The 26206-nt window shown below is 46.8% G+C and overlaps 1 protein-coding gene across 2 annotated transcripts in view; it reads right to left on the reverse strand.

Annotated features, from left to right (window-relative positions):
- The window catches only part of RANBP9 (RAN binding protein 9), a 1122649-nt gene that overhangs the window by 392956 nt on the left and 703487 nt on the right, over positions 1-26206 (reverse strand). For both annotated transcript variants that reach the window (XM_069613547.1, XM_069613548.1), the window contains one exon: positions 20863-21053. In XM_069613547.1, the coding sequence (XP_069469648.1) occupies positions 20863-21053 (191 nt within the window). The remainder of the gene's footprint in view (positions 1-20862; positions 21054-26206) is intronic.

Below are 26206 nucleotides of genomic sequence, written 5' to 3' on the forward strand. Positions count from 1 at the left end.
TTACAAATTACCTTGTTACCTTATGTAGGCAATAAAAAAGAGAATTTGAACACCAGTGCAAAAAGCACCCTGCCCTAGTAACCATAATTTACTCACCATTGCCTCCCTCACCTACAAAAAAGCTGTAGTCTCCCAAAAAGCTAATTCATACAATGATAGAATCATCAACGCATGGTTCAAATACTAAAGAGCTATTCTCCATCCTGAGAGAATTGAAACACTCATCCCCACTATCTCCACGACCCGTACGGACAAAGCCTGGTGTACCACAATACAAGACGCCTTATCACACAAAACGGAAATGCTTCAACATAAAATTAGCGCTAAAAAAGTCAGTCTTGCCGCCAAAGCCCCTGCCCATGTACCAGAAGCAAACCCTTGTGGCCCACTCACATTCTAAGCCTGCATTCTCATTCCACCAAGTCGCAGGTCCTAGCTACAATCCTTGTGTTAAAGCCCTCTACATGTAAAGGTGATACCTGCCCGGCCCACATAGTGAAACCTTGCACCCCTACTTTAGCTCGTATCATTACCGACTTTGCTAACGCATCCTTCCTAACCAACAAAGTCCCCACAGACATAAAAGGAGCGTGGATCCCTCCACTCCTTAAAAAAACGACCCCAGGCCAGTCCATTTTATTCCATTCCCACTAACTACCGCCCCATTGCCACGGTTCCTTTCTTGCTCAAAATATTGGACCCGCTTTGCCTATGCACAAGTTCAACAGTTCCTAGAGCAAAACCATCTGCTTGGAACCAGTCAATCTGGCTTCCGCCCTAAGCATAGCACAGATGAACAAGTTACTTTCTTACCTGGTAACGTTCTTTCGATGGGATGGTCCGACGACGTATTCCATATCTATGACATGTAATCACCACAGCTGTGCTGCTTCGGAAACTTTTTCGGCGTCTGCGTCCTGCGTCGATGACGTCGATACGCCGTCGTCGAGGACCTCCTCCGACGTCATCCGATGTGATAAGTAGGACGCACGATGCCCATAGCCTCAGTTGTAGTTTTTTCCCCCCAGAACGTGTGACATAAGTCAACTGCCAGTCAGACACAAAGCCTTGCGGAACGTAAGCTGCAATCGCAAAAGAAATTCTGCAGCGGGGAAGGCCGGGCGGGAGCGATATGGAATACGTCGTCGGACCATCCCATCGAAAGAACGTTACCAGGTAAGAAAGTAACTTGTTCTTCGAGGGGATTGGGTCCTCCGACGTATTCCATGTCTATGACAGACTCCCAAAGCAGTACCAAAGCAAGGAGGAGGGAAAGAATTTAGAATCAAAATGTAGAATAGCCAATCAAATAGCAGAGCAAAGGACCGCCTTGCCAAAGGCCAGATCCTGTGCCCGGATGGAATCAAGGGAATAGTGACGTACAAATGTATGTACTGAAGCCCAGGTGGCTGCATCACAGATGTTGCGAATAGGAACACCCCTCTGCAGGGCAGTAGACGCAGCCATACCCCTGGTAGAATGGGCCCGCAAGCCAGCCGGTGGGTCCTTACCCGCCAAACGGTAGCACTCCGAGATGGCCAAAACAATCCAGCGAGACAAAGTCTGTTTCGTCACAGCTTGCCCCAAACGCTTTCCAGCGTAACCAATAAAGAGTTGATCATCCACTCTGACCCGGGACATGCGTGAAACATAAAAGCTTAAAGCTCTCCTAGGATCAAGCCTATGGAGCCTCTCCTCTTCCTTACCAGGATGCGGAGGAGGATAGAATGCCGGACGAACAACCTTCTGGGCCAAATGAAATTCCGTCACTACCTTCGGAAGAAAAGAAGGACGAACTCTAAGGACAACCCTGTCCTTGTGAAATACAGTGAAGGGAGGCTTAACTGAAAGTGCCTGTAACTCACTCTGCGAGCGGAAGTAACCGCAACTAAAAACACAGTTTTCAGAGTTAACAGCCTCAAAGGGCAAGAATGTAAAGGCTCAAACGGAGCACCCATAAGAAACTTAAGAACCAAGTTTAAATCCCAACCGGGCACCAGGAAAGGTGACGGAGGGAACACATTAGTGAGCCCTTTCAGGAACTGTGAAATCAAAGGGATTTTAAAGTAAGAACACTCTTCAGACGAGCGCTTAAAGATGGACAGCGCCGCCAGGTAACCCTTAACGGTACCCACTTGCAAGCCCCTGTGGGCCAAAGAAAGTAAAAAGGACAGAACCATGGGGATGTCACATGCAAAAGGATCCACATTCTGAACTCTGCACCAGTCGCAGAACTTACGCCAACGGCAACGGTACAGAGACTTTGTTGCCGGCCTTCGGGCCGAAAGCAACACCTGCATCACGTCCGCAGGGAGGTCCCAATCCTTATACCTCAACCTTTCAGAAGCCAAGCGTGAAGGTTGAGGGATCTGACCTCTGGATGGAGAACCTGACCCCCCTCCCGTGAGAGCAGATCGTCTCGGTAGGGAAGACGACGTGGAGGGCAGATGGATAAGTCGAGAAGGTCCGGGTACCACGTCCTCCGAGCCCACGCCGGGGCAATGAGGATCATCCGGGAACCGAACTTCCGTAACCTCCGCAGCACTTGCGGGATGACGGGGACTGGAGGAAACGCGTACAGCAGCGGGAATGACCACTCCACCACGAACGCGTCCCCTAAGGCTCCTTCTGGAGGAAATTCCCGCGAGCAAAACCTTTCGCACTTCCGGTTGACACTGGAGGCGAAGAGGTCCACTTGAGGGGTCCCCCAAAGGGCGAAGATCTCCAGGAGAATCTCCTGAGCCAACTCCCACTCGTGAGAGATTGCGCTCTGCCTGCTCAGAGCGTCCGCCGTCACGTTTTCGGCTCCGGCCAGATGAACTGCCGAGATCGAAACTTCCTGCTGGATGGCCCAGAACTCGAGCTGCATCGCCTCTCTGCACAGAGGAAGTGACCCTGCCCCCCCCTTTTTGTTGAGGTAGTGCATGGCCACTGTGTTGTCCGTCAGGATCAGGACATTCTTCCCTCGCACAGACGGCAGAAAAGCCTTCAGGGCTAGCCTGACGGCCCTCAGCTCCAACAGATTGATATGGAGTCTGGACTCCGACGGAGACCAACGACCGCTGACTGTCAGCCCGTTGGCATGAGCTCCCCATCCCGTGAGGGATGCATCCGTCACGACCGTCACCTCCGGCCAGGGAAGCCAAAATGGAGCCCCCTTCATCAAGTTGCCTTCGACGGCCCACCACAGAAGGTCCCGGGCGACCGAGGACGGCACCTGAATCGAGTCCGACATCCTGCCGGAGGACTGCGACCATTGCGTCTTGAGTGCCCACTGCAAAGATCTCATCCGCAGGCGAGCCTCTGGCACCAGAAGAATGCAGGATGCCATGAGGCCGAGCAACCTCAAGAACTTGAACGCTGGGAGCGTCTGGGCATGCTGAAACTTGTGCACCATCTGCTGAATGTGAAGAGCCCTCACCTGGGGAGGAAAACACTGCCCCAGGGAAGTGTCGAGCACTGCTCCGATGTACTGGAGCCGCTGTGTTGGTGTCAAATGGGACTTCTTGAAATTGAGGGAGAAGCCCAGCCTGTGAAGGGAGCGACAGGCGATCGATAGATGATCCAGGACTTGCTCGGGAGAGCTCCCCCTGATCAACCAATCGTCCAGGTAGGGGTAGACGTGAATCCCCCCTTGCCTGAGATGCGCTGCCACCACCACCATGAGCTTGGTGAAAACCCTCGGGGCGGAGGTCAATCCAAATGGCAGGACCCGAAACTGAAAGTGCGAGTCGCCAACCGCGAACCTCAGGTACTTCTTGTGCTTGGGATGGATCGGCACATGGAAGTAAGCATCCTGGAGGTCGAGTGACACCAACCAGTCCTGAAGCTGAAGGGCCTGGAGAACTTGAGAGAGAGTAACCATCTTGAACTTGTCCTTCCTGAGGAGTTTGTTCAAACCGCGCAAGTCCATGATGGGTCTCAATCCCCCGTCTTTCTTCGAAACCAAAAAATAAGGGGAATACCATCCCTTGTTCCTCTCCGCTACAGGCACCAGTTCTATGGCGCCTTTCTCCAGCAGGGCTTGAATTTCCTGCGCAAGGAGCGGATCCGGACTCTGCAAAGAGAGGTTCCCCGGTGGATTGTCGCGAGGCCTGTGCCGAAAAGGAAGACAGTAGCCGTGGGTTATGATCTCCAGAACCCACACATCTGAAGTAATGGCTTGCCACTCTACAAGATGCTGCGCCAGCCTTCCCCCAACCGGCGAACCATGGGACATGGCCTCACGACTGAGTGGGAGCGGCTGCGAAGTTACCTGAGGGCAAAGAGGCAACTGCCCGAGCGGCCTTGGCACCACGGGTACCCTGTCGTCCACCTCTGGTACCCCTGCGTTGGCCTCTTTGATTGCCAGCTCCTCTCGCTTTACTGAAGGATGAGTAATAGCGAAAGGAACCACCCCTCCACTGCTGTCCCCTAGGACGAAAAGGCGGAGGTTGGCGAACTGCAGCGCCCAACGACTTCGCTGCAGCTTTTGAGGTCTGCAACCTCTCAAGGCTCTCGTCAGCCTTGCTGCCAAAAAGGTGTTCACCATCAAAGGGCATGTTGAGGAGCCGGGACTGCACATCAGGAGCAAACCCCGACTTCCGCAACCACGCAAACCTGCGTATCACGGTGCTCGCCGCCATGGACCTACTGACGCATTCAGCCAAGTCCAGACCCGACTGAACGGACTCACACATGGCATCCTTACCATCCTGGACCATAGAAAGGAAACCATCCCGTTCATCCCCTTCGGGAATACGTTCAGCCGCTAACGCAACACAGTTCCACAGAGTGTGCGTGAAACGTGACAAGGCACAAATGGAGTTGGCCGCCTGAAGCGCCATACCACCAGAAGAAAACACTTTCTTCGCCCAGCCATCAAAACGTTTGTCGTCCCTATCAGGAGGGATGGTAGGGTACGACGCCTGCTTTGCCGGGGCCGTGGCCGCCTGCACCACCAAACTTTCCGGAGTGGGGTGCCTGGTCAAGTAGCAGGGGTCGCTACTGGCTGGACGGTATTTACGCGACAAGGATCTGCCCACCGCCGGGAGACTCTCCGGAGCAGTCCAAGCCGCCGCCACCCTTCTCTGTAAAGCCATATGGAACGGCAGTACCGGGTCAGTTGGGGGACCAACATCAAGGATGTCCGTCAGATCATCCTGCACAAACTCCCCTGGGGGAGCAGACCATCCCAGATACTCAGACACCCTAGCCATAAGGCGCCGGTACGAGGAATCGGCATGGGAGCCAGGCTCAGGCCTACAAAATTCCACCTCCGGAGAGGTGTCCAGTCCACTGGCATCATGCAGTGACTGCCTCAAATCGTCAAACTGACTATGGCCCGAGACAATTTCATCTGGCACCAGATTAGGAACCAGGCCATCAGAATCCTCATCCGCCCCCGAAATATATTCCAGGTGGCGAAAAGGCACCCGAGAGTGCTTGCTCTTAACCAGAGCCTTCCTAGGGGGCACACCCGTGACACGGGGCACCTCCGACACGAAAGGCGTCGAGCGAATCGGCGCCGACGCCGAGAAAACCAGCAACGGCGCCGAGAGGATCGGCGTCGAGGAAATCGGCGTCGACGTCAGATGCAGCGCCTCCAGTATCGGCGGCGTCGACACAGCCCTCGAGGCCGGAGCCACGAGCGTGTCCCTCGACGACCTGATCGTCGACGGCCTCGACGACGTCCTCGAAGCCGGAGCCTCGAGAAAGCCTGTCGACGCCCTCGACGCCTCAGACGTCGATGTCTTCCTCGAAGACTTCACAGGAGCACACGGTCTCCAACGCGTCGAGGACCGGGACCTGGAACGGGTACGGCGAGAACGAGCCTCCTTGTCCGAACGGGACCGCTCCCGTGACTCGTGCCGACCACTCTTGCGAGCGGCGTCTCTCGACCTCACACGGCCGACCCCACTCGGGGGCGCGGACGGCTGAGTACCCTGCGACTCAAGAATCGCCAACATTTTCTTCCCGAAGGAAGCCCATTCCTCCGGCGTCGCACGGCTGGTGGGGTAACCGACGTGCCATGCAGAATCCTCGGAAGAGGACCTGGAAGGCGACCGGTGACGGCGCTTCCGAGAATGCCTCGAAGAGGCTGAGCAGTGGCGAGACCCACTCCTAGAAGAAGACCGACGAGACTTCCGACGATGACGCGGAGAGTCACCCCTCGAATCATCCGTCGAAAGCCCCGCCGACTTCGACTTCCGGGGCTTGGACACCCGACCTACCGACAACAACTTCTTACGTTCGCGTAAGGCCTTGGACGTGAGCGACTGGCAGTCGATACAGTCATCCGTGTCGTGGGCCTCCCCGAGGCACCAGAGGCAGGCGTCGTGCGAGTCAGTCACCGACATCTTGGACCCACACTCCCCGCACTTCTTAAAGCCCGGACGCGGGGTTGAAGACGAAGTGCAAGACATCGCCGAAGGAAATTCACAAACGAACAGGTTCGAAGAACCAGAAAGAACAGAACTCCAAAGAGTCGAGGCTTAGAACCGAGAAACACGAAGCAACACGTTCGCGGAAAAAACGGAACTGAGGCTATGGGCGTCGTGCGTCCTACTTATCACATCGGATGACGTCGGACGTCGGAGGAGGTCCTCGACGACGGCGTATCGACGTCATCGACGCAGGACGCAGACGCCGAAAAAGTTTCCGAAGCAGCACAGCTGTGGTGATTACATGTCATAGATATGGAATACGTCGGAGGACCCAATCCCCTCGAAACAGCTTTACTTGACCTGAAAATTCAAATGGACAATATCCGGGACGCAGGTAACCTAGCCATCCTCCTCCTCTTAGATCCTTCCACAGCATTGGTCTTGTAAACCAGAACACCCCCTCTGTCAACACCTAAGCCAATACTTCCACTTCTCCCCCAAGGCCAGAGTGTGGATTCAATTATTCCTCAGCGAACACACCACAAGAGTATTCATCGGTGACGGGGTTGCTGACCGCATCCTTGCTCCATAAGGTTCCTGTCTGTCGCACACACCTTACAACACATATACCAAACCACTTTTCGACCTCCTGGACTCCCGGGGTATGTACACTAACTTCGCAGACTATACCCAAATACTAATACCCATCACAGGTGAGCACGCCCAGGACACCATCACAATCAACAAAGTGTACAGTAACATTCAAAACTGGATGGTGACTCACAACCTCTGCCTCAATGATGAGAAAACAGAACTCTTCATCATTGGGTCACCATACCGTCTCAAAAACTTTGACACCTCTTTCGCCACCTTCTGCCTTGATAGAACCTCCATCTCTGTACTGAAACAAGTGAAAACATTGGGTGTCCACATGGAAGCAGATCTTACCATGTTGAAGCACATTGACGCGTTAGCCTTGGCCACTGCTTATACTTCCAAGTGTATCTCCCTGAGCAGGCAATTCCTCTATCTGAGCAACTACAAACTCTTGCGACAGCACTTAGTCTCACCAAACTAAACTATGGCAACGTCGTCCTTATGGGTACCTCAGCTTCCAACTTGGCCAATTACAGCTGCTGCAAAACAAAGCCACATTTGCTACCCTTGGACTTCCGTGCTCTGACCACTTTTCAGCAGCCAGGCACAATGCCCACTTGCCACCCATCAAAGCTTGTATTGACTTTAAATCTTTGGCTATTGTGCATCGCTGCATTTACAATGAGGCACTCCTCTACCTCAACAATTGCATTATACAAGCTTCCAGTGCCCTCACTAAGATCCAGTTCTAGCATTTAATTGCTTACTTTTGCTTCAAGAAAAAAAAAAAGAGCAGGTGGTGTCGGCTTCTGCGTTACCACACCTGTCCCCTAGAACTCTCTGCCAGCTGGCATCGGAAATGAACAATCATACGCTGCCTGAAAAGAAACATGTAAAAACCTTTTGATGAATAATGCCAGCGTCATCTGTACCTTCTATGCTTTTCTAAATAATTCTGTATCTTATGTACCGCAGATTCTATCTTTATACCAAACGCTGTGATATCATAGGGTCTGGGCATTACAAAAATGCTATAAATAAACTCCATAAGAGTTCCTGGGTAAGCAATTCTGTGTGAGGCATCAAAGGTCTTACGTGGTATGGTAAATGCAGGGTGACTACTTGAGGAAGTAGCGATGAGAAATTACAGCAAAGATTCTAGAACCTGGCTGCTCCAGGAATAGCAGCATGAGGCTGGAGCTCCAGTCTCCAACTGCCACAATGGCTGATCCTACCACTGCCGAGTCTTCTCAACCTGCCAAGCGGCAAAAAGGTGGAGATGCTAAGATTAGGGAAGATGGAAAGAGGAAAGACAAAATCCTGGAACTTTTAACACCAAGGCTACCTCAGATATAGCGGATGTTAAAGCAAAACTGTTTGCTTCAGAGGAGAGATATACTGAGTTATCCAATAAGGATGACTCTATGGAGAAGCATCTGACTTCAGTGGACGAAGGAGCACAGAGGATGACTGAACAGATAAGTGATTTACAGCTGCAAAATGAGAAATTAAACCTCAAAATCTCTGAACAGGAAAATGTTTCTAAGAGAAACAACATCCGGATAGCAGGACTGCCCTGTGGATTTTCTGTAGAAGAACTTGATAAAGCTGCTTAAATTGGACCCCAAAATAGCTCTTGAAATTGAAACAATGCATATATCATTGGATCCAAAGCCGGCCATGGGACAAAGACCAAGGCACTTTATTATAAAGTTCCTGAGATTTTCTGTAAAGGAATTGGTTCTTAAGAGCACGAGAAATGGGGCGGGGGGGTCTCGCTTGGGGGTGCGGGGGGTCACAAAATCATGATTTTTGGTGACCTAAGCAGGTATAATTTGCCAAAAGAGAAAGCAAGGAATAAAAACTTAAAATACTACATGATTTATCCGGCAATTTTTAGGGTGGTGATTGATGGAGAGGTTCACTCTTTCAATGAACATAAAGGAGCTGAAGCATTCCTATCTGATTTGGATCAAGAGTCTATGGAAGAATCAGCAGCTACATCTGGTCACAAAAACTCCGGAAAAAAGAAGAGATGATTGTTTCCAGCAGCTTCTGTTATGCCATTGATTTACATCTAGTGTTGGGTTTGAATGTGGTTTATGTTGAACATAGTTTATTCATACCTCTTTTTTATTTTTATATTTTTTGGAATTTGGAAACGTTACATATTGGTAAAGTATTTGTTGGAAACTGCCGGTGTGTTGCTTTTATTTGAAAGATCGATTGTAGGCAGTTTCGAGTAAAGGACATCATTGAATGTGAAGCGTGAGCACGCAATCCAGGAAGTTGCTTTGTTATTCATCCGGATGATGGAAGGGACCGTATGATAAGGAGAATGTGGTGCATTGTTGGGGAACTCGTGTGGATCCCTCGACGTGGGAAGTTTTAATTAGATGGATGACTTTTATGCAATGACTGCAGCGGGTGAGTGGCGATTAAACAGATTGGGTACCTGGAGACTTGGAGCTTTCGCACGGTACGGGAGGAACTTTGTGATAATAGATACACTGTTTGAGGGCATTTTACTTGCCTATATTTGTCCAGCTTTAATATTGAACATGCATTTATATCGCCGGTACACTGACCTCGTTAATCTGCATTCTGTGATGCAAGAGGGAATTAATGTGTACGCACACAATATTCTAAGGAGTTACTGGTGCAAAACCAAAATGAGATGTAATTAATATGGTTTGCTTGCATGGATTAATCATTTCTGAGCTTGTATTTCTATCATGGGTACGCTGATTTTGCTAATATACATTTCGTAATATGAGATGAAATATATATATATATACACACACACAAGTGCGCAATATTCTGGAAGTTACTGTTTCAGATGCAGGTCCCGAGCGCGGACATATCCAAGAACAAGATGTATTTAATATGGTTTGCTCAGCGTGAATTAGACCATTTGGGGCTCATTATGTAACGGGTATATGTTTATACTGTTTATGCATGATTCTACCTTGGTTTTTGTTGTTTATTCCCTTTAATTTTGGTATTTTTTTTTTCACACAAGATCTCTGAGGAATGGCTGCTGAACGGGTATGATGGGTGATTGAACCTGCATTAGGAAACGTGGGAGAGCAAAATTTATATAAAATTGTTTCATAATAATCCAGCTGGAGTGGGTGGTTGGAACATTTGCGGGATGCTCTTCGAATTGTTGGTTGGGATACCCTGATACCATGCAGTTTCGAAAGTGGGTTTACATGTATGAGCACACATTGTCTATGTGACCAAGGGTCTCAATTGCAAACAATGAACAAATGCTACATATGTTTTTTTAACTTCTTTGGGCAGAAGTGGTTTCAAATTGGCACAGTAGTATCCTTATCCAAATATTTCCCTGGTAACACAAACAATATATTATACTGATTGGGAAAGGAATTAGTATGTTCTGGTTGGGCATATTATTGGATGACAAATACACATTAAAGGGTTTATTATTGAAATTTAGAGAGGGAGTCTGTGATATTTTGAGAATTTGCATAATATTAGAGATGGATTTGATGGTGGGTGGGGAAAGGTTAATAGATACAACTGAATGGATGAGCAGACTTGAGTGTAAACATTCACTTTAAGATTCGGTATTCAAATTGGATGGTGGGCGGTTATAATGATTTGGGATTGTGAATGACTTTTGTAACAGTTTATGAAATATAGGGATGCAGTAGGAGAAGAAATGTGGATAATTTATTTCTGATAATGGACACCGTTAATTGGGAGTCTAGAGCACAGTTTGACAATTCAGGAGAATACTCTTAGATGGTTCTGTCTTACTTGGACGGACATAGGTCAAATCATTTGCAGATTGATTTTCTTTTTTTGTTGTTTTTTCTGTTGTTGTCTCTGTTTTATGTGTTGGTTGTATGTAGTAAGGTGGAAGCATGCATAATGGAGAGCAGTGTAAATAGGATGCATATGAGGATTTCACATATTAACGAGAGATCCTTCACTGACCGAGATGTGCAAACAGATATTTACTTAGCTCATGTTGGGTTGCAAATATGTAAGGGGTTTGTGATATAATTGGTGACTCAACGTTTGTGTCTTGGAATGTTAAGGGTCTACATTGCCCCAAGAAAAGGAAAAAAGTGATGGCTAGATTATAGAGAACAAAGGCGGATGTCGTGCTTTTACAAGAAACTCACTTATTGGATGAATCTAGGAAATATCTGAACAATAAGTATCCTCGTGAGATATCGAATTATGTTTCAAAATCAAGGGGAGTTTGTGTCCTCTTTAAGAGGGGACTTATTCTTAAGATTGAGAAAAGTGGTGATGGAAGGAGAAGGTAGGATACTTTTAGTTGACTTTTTTGATAGTGGTAAGGTTATTACAATTGGATGCGTATAGGGTCCACGTCCTCCAAATAAATTATTCTTTGAGACTATTACGCGGTTGCTACGTGATATGCAGGGTGACAATTATAATTGGTGGAGACTGTGTTCTTGATCATGCTGTTGATCGATCAGCAGTGTGCAGATTCATGAATTATGGGATCAGTGGAGAGGTTGGTTTATTCCTTGAAAGATTCAATCTGGCAGATGCATGGAGGATTATACATTCCTCTAGTAGAGAATACTCCTATTCGCCAATGTACGATTCCTTGTCCCGGATTGACTATATACTGATATCGGAGAGACTGGTTGATAAGTTGCTGAGTGCAAACATTATGGAACGTGAAATGTCTGATCACGCACGCTTTCGTGGATTTAAGGTTGGCAGTAGGCGGATAAAAATCAAACACATGCGCATGAAAGCAAGTATATTAAGAAATGACAATGAAGTAAATCATCTCCAAGCATATATATTGAGATATTTTTCAAGAACATAGGTTCTACGGATATTCAAACTGTGTGGGATAGTTTTAAGGCTGCCATAAGGGGTGAATTATTCAACAGGACCTCATACTCTAGGAAAACGGGGTTACAGGAGATATGTTATATCTAGTAAAATAATTATTTATTTAATGGTCAGTTTTAAATAAGCCTTCCTTAAAAAGGGCAATGTGCAACAATAAAAATACACTTCAGAACACGTTCTCAAAATCAAGATAAGCAAGTAGAAACATGTTAGAGATGCTTCATACACACTTCCTACACCCTGAGTTGACTTCAATTACTAGGACAGTATTGGCATTTATATATCACTGTTTGCACTTGGTAAAATTCTGAGGTTGTGGAAAAGGAATAGGTTAGGGAAAGAAAAAGGTTAACAGGTTCTCAGAGCATGTGAGCACTTTACAATCCCCCAATGAAGTCTAGATAGAACCTTTCCCAGAAATACTTAGTTAAACTTATGTACCACCTATGAGGGACAATTACAATCAAAGTCAATGGGTCAGAAGAGTCTTCAGGGAGCCAGGACAGCCAAAGTCAATTTGAACAATGTCTATGGAGCTGAGGCACTTCCTAGATAGCACAAAGTCTTGCAAAAAGTTAGAGAGTTTGTAGAATATCATTGTTGGGCGACAAGCTGCTAGGCTTGTGATTGGTAGAGCTGAGATCACCTCTGAAAAAAGCAGCTACTGCAAGTCTCAAGTGAGATGGGGTAAGCTACAGACAAAGAGGTAAGTACCCCTTAGTCAGCACATTACATTAGGTTAGAAGAAGAGTATCCAGCAGGCTTCTGTTCTGGTTGCAGTGTTGCAGATCCTGGGTTCCTGGGCCTCAGTCGTGGGGACAAGAAGGAGGACGTCTGGTGGACTCCTGCACTGCAGTTCAAAGGTAGTCGGCGGGTACAGGCTCATTTCAGTTCCGCAGCACTTCGCGGTTTCAGCTACCGGCAAATAGCATAGGATATTGGACACTTGATGGGCTTTCTTCACGCCTTGAGTCCAGCACTCTGGTAAGGTGACTCGAGCTTGGGTTGTCCTGCTTCGGGAGGGTCCTCAGGATCTTCCTGGCGCTTCGGTCTGGCTTAAAGACATTGCACTCGACAACAGATGTCTCGACACCTGGCACTCGGTTCCAGCAGCAGCAAAGAAGTAGAGCCAGCTGACGAAGGTCTTCCAGCAAAGTTTGTCTTGGGGGTTAGTTTGTCCCACCAACCCAAGGGAAGATGCCCTCTCTGGAGCTTCTCTAGTCAGTTCACAAAAGCAGTTTCAGCACAGCAGCAGGGCTTCACCTGGCAGTTCATGGTCCAGGAGGATGCAGCAAGCTTCTCTTCATGTTTCCTTTGTCGGATGGTTCGTCCAGTGGTTGACTCAGTCTTCAGTTCAAGAAGCCTCGCATTTTATGCAGGTTTCTCCCATTCATGCACAGCTTAGCGGCAACTCAACACAGCAGAGTGGCTGTCCTGCAAGGACAGCCAGCCATTCAGACAGCACTGGATGCATTCAGGTAACCAAGGAGACTAAGGACAGGAGGTTTCGGCCACCTCCCTCCCTTGCTTCCTGCCCAGCCAGACACATTGGAGCCAGAGGGAATTTTTTTCGGCAGAGGCCGCCCTGCGTCGATGGTTTCGAGTCGATGTCCCTCGAAGGCCTCTGTCTAGGGTGAGGTCATCCGAGGTTATAAATAGCACGCATGGCGCCCGTTGGCCTCAGTTCTGTTTTTCCCTTCTGGTGTCTCAGAAGCGCCCATAATTATGGGCAGGACAGTGCTCAGCCTTGCAGGAATGACAGCTGCAATAGCATGGGAAATTCTACAGAGGGGTAGTTTGGGAGGGTGATGAGGAAAATGTTGGAGGAACATCCAGTCGAAAGAACGTTACCATTTGGTAAGTAACTTGTTCTTCAAAGGGATTGTGTCCTTCAACGTATTCCTCATCTTTGACAGACTCCCAAAGCGGTACCCATGAAAGGAGGAGGGAGAAGAATTGAGACATGCAGAATTTTCAGAGGGCAGAATTAAGGACAGCTTTACCAAATACTACATCCTGAGCGTGGGAAGTATCCAGCGAGTAATGCTTAGAAAACGTGTGTCTAGATGACCATGTTGCCGCATCACAGATGTTCTTAATAGGGACCCCTCTCTGCAGGGCAGTCGAGTTGGCCATGCCCCTGGTGGAATGGGCACGCAAACCCTCAGGAGGGTCCTTGCCTGCCAGCCTGTAGCATTCAGAAATAGTGAGGATGATCCACCTAGACAAGGTCTGATTGGAAACAGCCAGACCTAGTCTGTGTCCGGTGTACCTTACAAAGAGCTAGCCGTCCACTCTCAATTTGGACATCCTGGCAATGTAAAAGCTCAGCGCTCCCCTAGGGTCCAACCGATGTAGCCTTTCATCCTCCTTACTAGGATGCAGAGGAGGGTAGAATGCTGGCAGCACAATTTTCTGCCTTAGGTGAAAGTCTGAAACCACCTTAGGCAAGAAGGAGGGTTTCCCCCTCAAAACAACCCTGTCTTTGTGGAATACAGTAAAGGGTGGCTTGGAAGAAACCGCTTGCAACTAGCTCACTATTCTTGCAGATGTAAGAGCAATTAACAATCTAGTCTTAAAGGTCAACATCCTCAATGGACATGAGTGCAAGGGTTCAAAAGGAGCACCCATCAGCAATTTTAAAACCAGGTTGAGGTCCCACAACGGAACCTGAAAAGTAGAAGGCAGGAACACATTTGTGAGCCCTTTCACAAACTGGGTGACCAGAGGGATCTTAAAATAGGAACATTCCGCATGAAGAGCTCTTAAAAATCAAAAGCGCTGCCATGTAACCCTTAATGGTGCCAACCTGAAGACCTTTGTGTGCCAATGAAATCAGAAAGGATAGAACATCTGGTGTCATACACTGAAAAGGATCAACATTCTTGCCCCTGCACCAGTTACAAAATGTATTCCAACGGCAACGGTACAGAGATTTCATTGATGGCCATCTTGCCGAAAGCAACACCTCCATCACTTCATACGGGAAGTCCCACTCCTTGTACATCAACCTTTCAGAAACCAAGCGTGAAGGTTGAGAGTATTGACCTCTGGATGGAAAACCGACCCTCCACTTGTGAGAAAAGATTCTCCCTTTGTGGAAGACGTATCAGAGGACAGATGGACATATCCAGAAGGTTTGGGTACCACGTTCTCCTGGCCCAATCCGGAGTAATGAGGATCATGCGGGTTCCGAACTTCCTTAACCTCCTGATTACTTGAGGAATGATGGGGACAGGAGGAAACGCGTGCAGCAGTGGGAATTCCCAATCCACCACAAACGCATCCCCTACAGCTCCTTTCGGAGGAAATTCCCTTGAGCAGTACAGTGCGCACTTCTGGTTGACACTGGTCGCGAACAGATCCACTTGAGGGGATCCCCAAAGGGGGAAGATCTCTTGAAGGTTTTACTGAGCAAGTTCCCACTCGTGGGAGACTGTGCTCTGCCTGCTCAGAGCGTTTGCCGCTGTGTTGTCCTCCCCGGCCAGGTGAACCGCTGAGAGAGAGATTCCTTCTTGAAAAGCCCAATACCAGAGCTGCATTGAGTCTCTGCACAGTGGTAGTAACCCTACGCCTCTGCTCTTGTTGAGGTAGTGCAGGCCACTGTATTGTCCGTCATTATCAAGACATTCTTTCCCCGTACCAAAGGCAGAAAAGCCTTCAGCGCTAGTCTGATCGGTCTCAGCTCCAAAAGATTGATCTGTGGTTTGGATTCCGATGGAGACCAACGACCGCCGACAGTCAACTTGTTGGCGTGAGGTCCCTACCCTGTGAGTGAGGCATCCGTCACTACAGTGATCTCGGGCCATGGTTGCCAAAAGTGTTCGCCGTTCAGAACATTGTCCTCGTAGGCCCGCCACAGAAGATCCTGTGAGAGACTGGACGGAATCTGAAGGCGGTCTGACATTTGTCCTGAGAACTGGGACCATTGCAATCGGAGAGCCAATTGAAGGGATCGCATTCGCAAGCGGGCCTCTGGCACCAGGAAAATGTAGGATGCCATGAGGTTGAGCAATCTCAAGAACTCGAAGGGCGGAAGATTCTGGGCATTCTGGAAGTTCGCTCCCATCCGGAGAATGTCTTGAGCCCTCACCTTGGGAGGCAAGCACTTTCCCAAGAAGTATCTAAAACAGCCCCGATGTACAGGAGCTCTTGGGAAGGTGTCATATGAGACTTCTTGAAATTGAGGGAGAAGCCCAGTCTTTGAAGGGAGCAGCAGGTAACATTGAGATGACCAAAGGCTTATTCGGGAGAACGCACCCTGATCAGCCAATCTTCCAGGTAGGGCTAGACGCGAATCCCTCCTCTCCTGAGATACGCTGCCACCACCATCATCAGTTTGGCGAATACCCTTGGGGCGCAGGTCAACCCGAATAGCAGGACTCAAAACTGATACTGCGTGCCGCCAACAGCGAACCTCAGGTATTTCCTGTGCTTGAGATGAATCAGCACATGAAAATAAGCATCCTAAAGTCAAACCAATCCTGAAGTTGGAGGGCCTGAAGGATCTGAGAAAGGGTGACCATCTTGAATTTGTCTTTCCTGAGGAACTTGTCCCCCGTCCATGTTGGGAAACAAAAAATATCGATAATACCAACCCTTGTTCCTCTCCGCCACAGGAACTGCTTCTATAGCGCCTTTCTCCAGCTGGGTCAAAATCTCCTGCACAAGGAGCGGATCCGGAATCCTCAAAGAATGATTCCCCAGTGGATTGGTCCGAGGCTTCCTTAGAAAGGGAAGGCAGTAGCCGTGGGCTATAGTTCACAGAGCCCACACATTTGAAGTAATGGCTCGCCATTCTTCGAAATGCTGAGACAGTCTGCCCCCCACTGGAGAACTGTGACTGAAGCCTTCAGAGCGGTTTTGAAGCGGCTGTTGCAGCGGGCGATGGTAAAGAGGCTGCTGCTGGAGCGGACTTGGCACCTCTACCTCGTCCACCACAAGCGAACTTTCGCTGGCCTCCTTGACTGGCATCCTCTCATCATTCCAAATGAGTAGTAGTTGCGAAAAGATCTACCCCTCCACAGTTGTCCGCGGGAACGAAAAGGCTGAGTTTGCCTAACAGCGGCGCCTAAATATTTAGCAGCCGCCTTGGAGGTCTGCAAATTCAAGACTCTAGTCAGTCTTGCTGCCAAAAAGATGAGACCCGTAAAATGGCATTTTGAGAAGACGAGCCTGCACTTCAGGTGCAAAATCCGACTTCCACAACCACGCAAACCTCCGTATTATGGTGCTCGTAGCCATGGACCTGCTGATACTATCTGCAAAATCCAATCTGCACTGGAGGGACTCGCACATGGCTTCCTTGCCGTCCTTAATAGCCAGAAAGCAGTCACTCTCATCCCCTTCTGGAACGTGCTCTGCCGCCAAGGAGATGCACTCCCACAGAGTGTATGAACATTTTGCAAGTGCACTTGCAAATACTCCCTGCCAAAAATACCTTCTGTGCCCATCCATCTACGCGCTTATCGTCCCCATCAGGAGGATTGGTAGGGTACGTAGCCTGCTTGGAGGTAGCCGTAGCTACCTCGACCACCAGACTCTCGGGAGTGGGGTGTTGGGACAGATAGCCAGTGTCACTACTGGAGGGGTGGTATTTTCGTCTAAGAGACTTGACTAACCGCCGGATTGGTCTCCGGGTCTCCCAATTCCTGGCCACCGTCTTTTGAAGAGCCACATGGAAAGGTAACAGGATCCGTAGACGGACCCTTGTCCAAAATATCCGTCCAAAATATCTAAGATAATCCTGATCATAATGTGCTGGAGGCCTGGACCAGCCCAAGTACTCCACCACCTTAGATATAAGGTCCCTATATGAAGAGTCTGCATGCTCCCCAGGTTCCGGCTTGCCGAACTCAACTCCAGAGAGGTATCAATACCACTTGCGTTATGCAAAGTGTCACACAGGTCCTGCATCCTGCTCTCCTCTGGAATGAGGCTCTCCTGTATATTTGGAGGCCCATACTGGAGCCCAAAGTGGGCCTCCTCCCCTCCCTAAATTCCTCTTCCTTAAAAATTGAAGTGAGGTTCCTAAAAAAAAAAATCTTTTAGGAAGGGGGAGAAAAGACTTATCTGGCATAGAGCACAGAGGCTTAGAAGGCGTCGAAGATGTCGACTTAGACTTAGCCCTTCCTTGGGGGGTCAACTGGACCTGGGGCTGAGCTGGTAAACTAGCTCCATCAGCGTCAACAGCTTCGGCGTCGACAACGGCGCCGAAGGCACCCATGGCTTGACTGGCGTTGAAGACCCAATGGGCACCGCTGATGGCGTCAATGGCTTTGAAGACCTCGATGACGACAGATATCTTGATCTCACCCTCCATCTCGAGTAATCCTTCGACACTTTCATGAGACCGCGAGGGCTCTCGATGTGGATCCCGCCGTGAACCTGGGCTCAAGGGCGCGTGATTATCAGGCCGAGACCGCTCCTTGCCGGTTTCCTCAGAAGGCACAGAGTCTTGCCCTGCTTTTCAAAAAGCCTAAGCATTGCCTACCAGAAAGCTTCCCACTCTGCCGGTGTCAACGTTTTGGTCGGGCATGTCACCCTCTCGGGGATACTTCTCGACGAAGACGAGTAAGGCGACCGGGGTTGCCTTCGCATCGAACGCCTCAACGAGGAGGAAGAGTGGCCGGAACCACTACGTGACCGTGTGCGCTTGGCTTTCTTCCGACTAGGAGAGTCGCCCCTCGAGTCGTCAGTCAAAAGCCCAGCCGGTCGGAATTTTTGGGACTCGCTGGGGTAGAAGACGAAGACATTGTTCAGAAGTACGAGGAGCGCCGAGTTTCACGAAGCAAACACGTTTGCAGAAAAATTGAACTGAAGTCAACGGATGTCACCCTCAACGGAGGCCTTCGAGGGACATCGACTCAACGCCATCGACGTAAGGCGCCCTCTGCCAAAATAAATTCTGAATCAGCCGAAGCTGGACATTACATGTCAAAGATGAGGAATAAGTTGGAGGACACAATCCATTTGAAATGAGAATCCTCCCTTACATGGCCCAAAGTCAATAAATGCAGCATATTCATGCAGATGTTTAAGATAGGGAATATGCATTTCAGTTAGCTACGCTATGATCAGATAGCATTTATTCAAGGACGTCACACCCTTTCAAAGAAAAATATACTCACCTTCCACCCCCCCACCCCCCAGGTTATGGTTTAATTGATTTTAAGCAAGCTTTTGATTCTGTATCGAGAGAAATCTTATGGTCAAAACTTTTAGCTTGTTCATGCCCAGCGTATATTTTATATTTGATTCAACAGTTTTATGCGAATACGTCGATTAGTGTCAAACTCCCAACTGGTGGTCTCTTAACAAAACCTATAGTAACAGATATGGGTTTAAAACAAGGCTGCCCATTCGCCTCATTCCTTTTTAACCTTTATATTAGTGATATATTTTTAAATTTAATAAAAATTGGATCTTTTCCTGCCAAATTGCAGCAAACACCTATACCATATTTGGTCTACGCAGATGCTCTAGTTCTACTAGATAGAACGCCAATTGGTTTGCAAAGAAAACTGACAGCTTTAGGCAAATATGCGGATGCTAACAATTTGAGAATTAACGCTAGTAAATCTAACATTCTAATCTTCCACCATTGTTTACCTAAGACGGGTTATCACTATAAGTGGTTTATTTCATCTATACCGGTTCTTCAAAGGAATGAATATACTTATTTAGGAGTAAATAATAATAGTTGATCTAATTTACCGTATAAAATAGAGATAATAAATAAAATGAAGTTACTAGCAATACAACGCAAATGTCTACTACTAAAATATGAGAAATTTTCAATCAAACCGGTTGTTTTTTATAACCAGAAAGTTATCCCAAAGATAATTTATGGCAGTGAATGTAAAGCCTTAAAAGGAATCACCCAAATGGGAATTGATTGAGGGCATATTTTGGAAAACAATATTGCCCCTGCCACAATCTACCCCAATTCAGATAAGGTATGAATTAGGCCTCACATCGCTTAGAGCTGTAGCAGCATGGCATTTACTTGCTACTTTTAGGAAATGTATATTGTCTCAGAATGATGCTAACAATTTATTTCCAGCTCTAAAACTAATGCTCCTGAATCTGGACTCGGGGCCGTTGGAATCATGGAAAAAAACTTGCCTAAACATAATGAGTCAAGCTGATATTTCGATTGAGCTTCTATCTGAAAGTCCTGAAAAGGCAAAACTAAAATGGTATTCTTGGGACTGGATAAATACTAGAGAATGTTTGAAATACAATGTGTATAAATCTGGAGTGTTTATTTTGAAGGCTATGTCAGAGCTACCTGAATATTTACAGAAATTTCCGAATCGTGACTATTCTGATAAGATTATGAGATTTAATTTATGTACTACTAAAATGAAAACAGCTACTTATTCATCATCTGTAAATCAAGATATCGCCTGTCACTTTTGCGATCTTGGATGTAATGAAACATTGAAACATATTGCAACTGAACGTACAGGACTAAATATCTGAAAGAATACAACATTTTCATAGATTCCTTTCATCCTATAACCTTCTAACCAAAGATGTGTTATGGGCAGAAATATTTAATGCATCCATACTGTCCGTCAATATATCTACAATACAGTTTCTTTCTAAATTAGGTTTGATTGGTGGAGAATATGTAAAATCAAAAGTTTCACTGATATAATTACTATGCTTTCCTTAAGATTCAGTAAACTCTGTCGATACTGAAGCGTAAATTCAATTGCATGAATGTGTGAAAAAGTTAGTGTACACTAATTGAATGAAATGCGATTCACCACATTATAAAGAGTATTATGATGTTGCTGCTGGCATGAATTTTAATGAAGTGATTTTAAATACTGGTGCGAGTAAGTTTAGTGATTAAGATAGTAAATTGATGAAATGATGTTTTATATACAAGGATTTGCTGTTAAATATTGAAAAAGTTGTAATCAACTAAAACAATAAAACTATTTATCAGAAAGATAATTTGTTCATAAATAGGTAGACTTTCTGACAAAATGTAGACTCTTTAGTATGATCCTACCAGGAAAATGGACACTGCTTGCTTTGCCGGTTGCTAGACAGTGGATATTAATCCCATGGCTGGGGCTCATACTGGGGCTATTGAACGGTCGAGGGCTTCCAGGGTAACTATCCTGAGATTTGGGACTGCGGCCTCCCAGACATCGCACTTCGCTGTCGGTGCCATTCACCATTTCTATGAACTGCCGCACTCTGAAGGATCAAAGAAAAAAACAGAGTTATTAGATTCATAAAGATCAAATCACATGTCACACAGGCACATAGGATAAGCATCATAGCGATAACATACCAAAACTCTTTGCTATGCTTAGATCAACCAGGTTAGTGTTCCATGTACACACAATCGAAGCTTCAATACAGTAGGGATGTGACTGCATTATAGTTGCTACAAACATTTCCCAGAGCTTGAGAATGAAGTTGATGTACAGAACTAAATATGCACAACCTCAAAGCAGTGCAAGCATTTCCTAAATCCTTCTATATTAAACTGCAATTCTGAGTAGCTCCAAAGAACTAAGATATCTACATGTTTTGATTTATAACCGAACATGAAGTTTCTCCCCAGAAGTACATTTTCTTTTGAACTTAATTTAAAAAAAGTACAAGCTAACAATAAGTAAACAAGACAGGATGACAAAGCAACATGCTGCTAAAGTCTGTCCTTGCAATGAAATCGGGGTTTCCATTATACTAACTTTTACCTGCTTTTTTTTTAACCAACTTTATTTTCATTTGTACTTAAGACAATAGTTGAGCTTTCGTTACAACATGTGTTAAGAACATTGTTATCAACAAGAACCTCTTATTCCACACCCTTATACTTTCTTGTAGAGTCTAGTATTGTCTTCATACTTTTCCCCCACCCCCCTATTCCCCCCCCACCTGCCCCCCCTTCCTTTTATTGATCGAACCAATCAAAACCATGGTTCGAACCAGAACAGTTCCATGAGGCGACCCCTCCGCCATATCTTCTGCTGTCTTTATCTGATATGGATGTTTCTAAGAGCCCGGGGTTTAAAGTGTTGATTCTCCCGCTCCCCCACATAGTCCTGAAGTGGATCCCATATGGCCAAGAATTTCAGATATGTCCCTGATTTTGTGGCGCAGATGTTCTCCATTGCCATAACTCCTCACACTTTCACCCACCACCATGGAGCTGTAGGGCCCTCCACCGTCTTCCATCGTTGGGCCACTGTCATCCTTGCTGCAGCCAGTAGGTGGGTTATGAGGGCCGCTCCGTTTCCCGAGGCTGCGTATATCCCTTCTGCCACTGCCCCCAGCAGAATAACTTTCGGGGACCATGGTAGGTCAGCGCCCGTTATGTCCCTGATCAGGCTCAGTATTTCTTTCCAGTATATATTAATCTTTGGGCACGATCACCACATTTAGAACATGTCTCCTCTTTCTCCACACTGACGCCAACACTCTGGTGGGTACGTGGGGATCATTCTGTGTATTCTACTTGGGGGCAAATACCAGCGATAACAGTTTGTATGCAGATTCACTTTTACCTGCTTTTAACAGCAAATGTGGTACATGCACTTCATATTGTCTTCTGGCAATAAAGGCAATATGAACAAATAAGCATATAGGACAAAAAACTTCATGGCATAGGAGCGAGGCTAATAACTTGGTTGGTGACTGAGTAATGTACAACCGAGTGCTGGTAAACGGAGCACAAGTTAAGTATGGAGAGATAATGGTTGGAAGGCAAAATAAATAAACTAGAAGACATGCTAAAGATTTTCTATGTTATTTGTAGATGACATAGGTTTGTCCTAAATTCGATATTGCCAAGGGAGCCGAAATTGAGGTACAATTTAGAAAAGCTGCAAAAGTGTTTTTTGGGTTGGCAAGCTAGAAGTTAATTCTGTCAGTACCAAGGAATGCAGGTACGGTACAGATAGGTCAATTGTAAGGTGAAATCTCAAAAGTCACCAAAGATTCGAGGGGTGATAGGGTTATTCTGTCTGGGTACTTGCCACAAGAAAATGGAGATATCAAGAAAGCTGGGGTGAGCAGTATAGGAAGAGGTTATTTACGCCAAAAAGGAAGCTGTAACACTACTGAATAGATCACTCACAAGATCGAATTTCCAATAGTTTGTCTAGTTTTTGAGTCCACTTCACCAAAAGGATAAATGCAGATCGGCAGCAATCATGTTGACAGATGTCACAAAAATGGTGACTTGGTTTAAACAGGAGAAACAAACATTCTAAAAAGTGTATACATATAACAAATATTTCATACCGGTTATCGTCTTTCTGTTGCTTGTATCCGCTTACATCCCAGTGCATAGTGGATAGGCCGACATCTAGTGTTTGGTGCAGATTATAGCAACCCTTGATTTCGAAAGCAAAAAGGGACATCAACAGGGTGTGTTTGGAATACTATCCCTACTGTGACACACTGTACCTATGGTCCTTCACTCGTCGAGGTCCTCAGATAGTTTTCTTTCTGACCCGAGGTTCCATGAAGTGTGTATTGAAGTAAGAGCAGTATGAAAGTATATGTTGTCTATGCACCTTATACTCCCAACATGGGGAGGAAGGGTGGGTGCATGTGTATCTAAGCAGATACAAGCATCAGAAAGAAGATTATAAAAGGTATGTAATATGTGTCTTCTGAGGGTTGTGGATCTGCTTAGAATTGCATGCTTTGCATAGACTAGCGAGTAGTACCCAGAGAAGGAGGTGGGTTGTTAGAAAAAGCCTTAACACTGCTTGTCCTACTTGAGAATCGCTTCTGGCTTGTATGTCCACACAGTAATGGTGGGTGAATGTGTGAACTGAGCTCCCTGTAGGTGCCCTACAGATTGCCCCCAATGGCACATTTGTAATGAAGGGTAGTGTAGCTCAAGTTCTACATGTGGAGTGTGCTCTAGGTAAAGATGGAAGTACTTTCTTAGATAGCTTGTAGCATTGCCGTATGCAATTTACAATCCATTTAGAAATGGCTGCTTTGGAGACCGAATCTCTTTCCCTTCCTGAGGTCAGGGAAACTAAGTACTGGTCAGTTTTTCAGACGGGTGTAGTCCTGTCGAGATAGTACATGATAGGTCTCCTTACAGTCAGTGTAAGGAGGCTTCTTTCTGCAGAGTTGTTGGCAGTTCAATAGACTGTTTAAAATGGAATTTAGAAAAGAACGTTTTTGTGATCCGTGGGTGAGTTCTTAGGACAACTTCCTTTTTATGTATTGTGACAACAGTCTCTGAGACTGATAATGCTTGGAGGTCACCTACTCTTCTTATACAGGTGATGACTATAAGAAAGGCTGTCTTATAAGATCTTTGAGGCTTGCTTTATGCATGGGTTTAAAAGGAGGGATCATGAGTTTACTTAAAACTATGTTTAAATCCCACCTAACCGTGGATTTGCGATTGGGGGTTACATTCTCTTAATCCATTACATGAAGGCTTTCACAACTGGAATGTTCCACCATGAAACCTTACTTTGTGAGGTAGTGTAAGCAGATAGAGCAGCTAAGTGTACTTTTAGGTAGTTAAAGACTAGGACCGAGTCCAATAAGTGCAGCAGGTATTGTCAAAAGGTGAGCAGTCAATGGGGTTGACAGACTACTTACACCAAATGACAAATATCTCCCATCGCGCTTGATATGCCTACCTCTTTTAAAACGTCCATGCATCTGTCGGGTAAGTTAAGATGCCCAAACTCAATGACTTCAGGAGCCAAGCTGCTAAGTTGACTGAGAGTGTGGATGCAAAGTTGTCCTTTTGTTCTGAGACATGTTGTAAGGGCTGGTTAGTTTTATTAGTGGGCAAACAGAAATTTTGAGTAGCTGGGAGTGTTGGGGAAATTTAGCATTATTGTGCTTCATCCCCTCTCCTAGTGAGACCCCCCAGCACTTTTTGCTGGACTTCTTGACATTTTTCTTTTTATCCTGATTGAGTGGGGTCTTTTTCCACTCATTCATTCTTGTGGGCTGTCTTTTGGAACTCTATTCTTTGTAATCTACCTGTACTATGGAGTCGGTCTGCTCCAAAGCTCTTAAAAGGCATCTGTGTTTTACTACTGCAGCACACAGCTCCTTACGGGCATTGTTGCTGGGGACCGTGAGGCTCTTTTTCTATATCCGTAATTAACTGCAGTTCTTAAGGATAGAGAGATACTTAGTGTCTCTCCCAAAACTGTATAGACAGAGATTGCCACACCCCGCCTTCAGTGGAGTGCCAAAGGAATACTTAGTATCCCCCTTCTCTCTGCTCCTGTGACTTTTTAATCACAATCACCTGGTTATGGCTAGTGGCAGTGGACGTGTTCTACCAACTATTGTGTATTTTATATATCGCAGCCTATGTCCATAGCTCTTCGGTAGTGCACAATAGGGGCATCCAAGTACCAACTTGGAGCCCGTCTTTTTTCGCCATTACTAGCGTAGTTGTTCTTGGTTAGCCCTTATTCTACCATTGAGGGAGGGGGAGGTCTGTGTGTGTTTTGACTTTGTCCAGAACCAGTAGGTATCCCCAGAGTGTCTGGGCAGGCAGGAAGTGGGGGAGGAGTCTTCCACCCTGTGTCCTTTGTCTGCCAGAGTGCCTGAATAGGTCCAGCTCCCACAGCCCCTTTCTGTAAAATGCTGAGAGAGATTGCAGAGGAGTGCGAGCTGGAACTGTATAAAAAGGTGAGACTTCTGGAGTGTAAAGCAAGTCGACCACAGGAAACAGAAGTAACCAAAGAAGATGACGACCAGAGACACCTGTAGACACTTTGCAAGACAGTGAAGCGACCACTGTTGTCCTGACCCCATTTTCTACGTGACAGAGGAGCTCCGATGAGGACTCCTTCCCTTTGGCTGGTGGGAACAACCAGTCCCAAGACGAACTTTGAAACCAGCCATCTCCCGAGGTCTTAGGAGCTTCCAGAGCTGCTGAACTCCAATGCCAGTAGACATGCTGTCCATTTCGAGTGCATCGTCGTGGAAAGGCCAAATCCATCCAAATCTTTGCTGAAACCGCTAGGACACTTTAGAGATATGATCCAACTCACCCAGACCCCCCTCACCAGACTGTGGGACAGCAGGAAGCGAAGAAGATTGACTGGGCGATCCGCGTCCTTTGTTGGTGCTGCTGAAAAGGCGACAAAACTGCAGAGTGAAACAAGAAGTTACTCAAAGTCGTGCTACAGGTCCTCCCGCGAGACTGCTGCTAAGAGACTCGCGTCCATTGTCCTGCCTTTCGTCACCAGACCAATGAATCTCGAGGTGTGGTCCAGAGCTGCCACATAGAGGAGCCAACACAAAAACTTTCTTCAAACCAAATGTACTGAGGGGAAAAAGGTATTGCTTACCCGATTCCAAGTGCATGTAGAGGTATCCAGAGCATCCACCTC

Source organism: Ambystoma mexicanum, chromosome 5p (assembly GCF_040938575.1).
Source record: "Ambystoma mexicanum isolate Mex_15411 chromosome 5p, UKY_AmexF1_1, whole genome shotgun sequence".
In the NCBI taxonomy this organism is placed as follows: Eukaryota; Metazoa; Chordata; class Amphibia; order Caudata; family Ambystomatidae; genus Ambystoma; species Ambystoma mexicanum.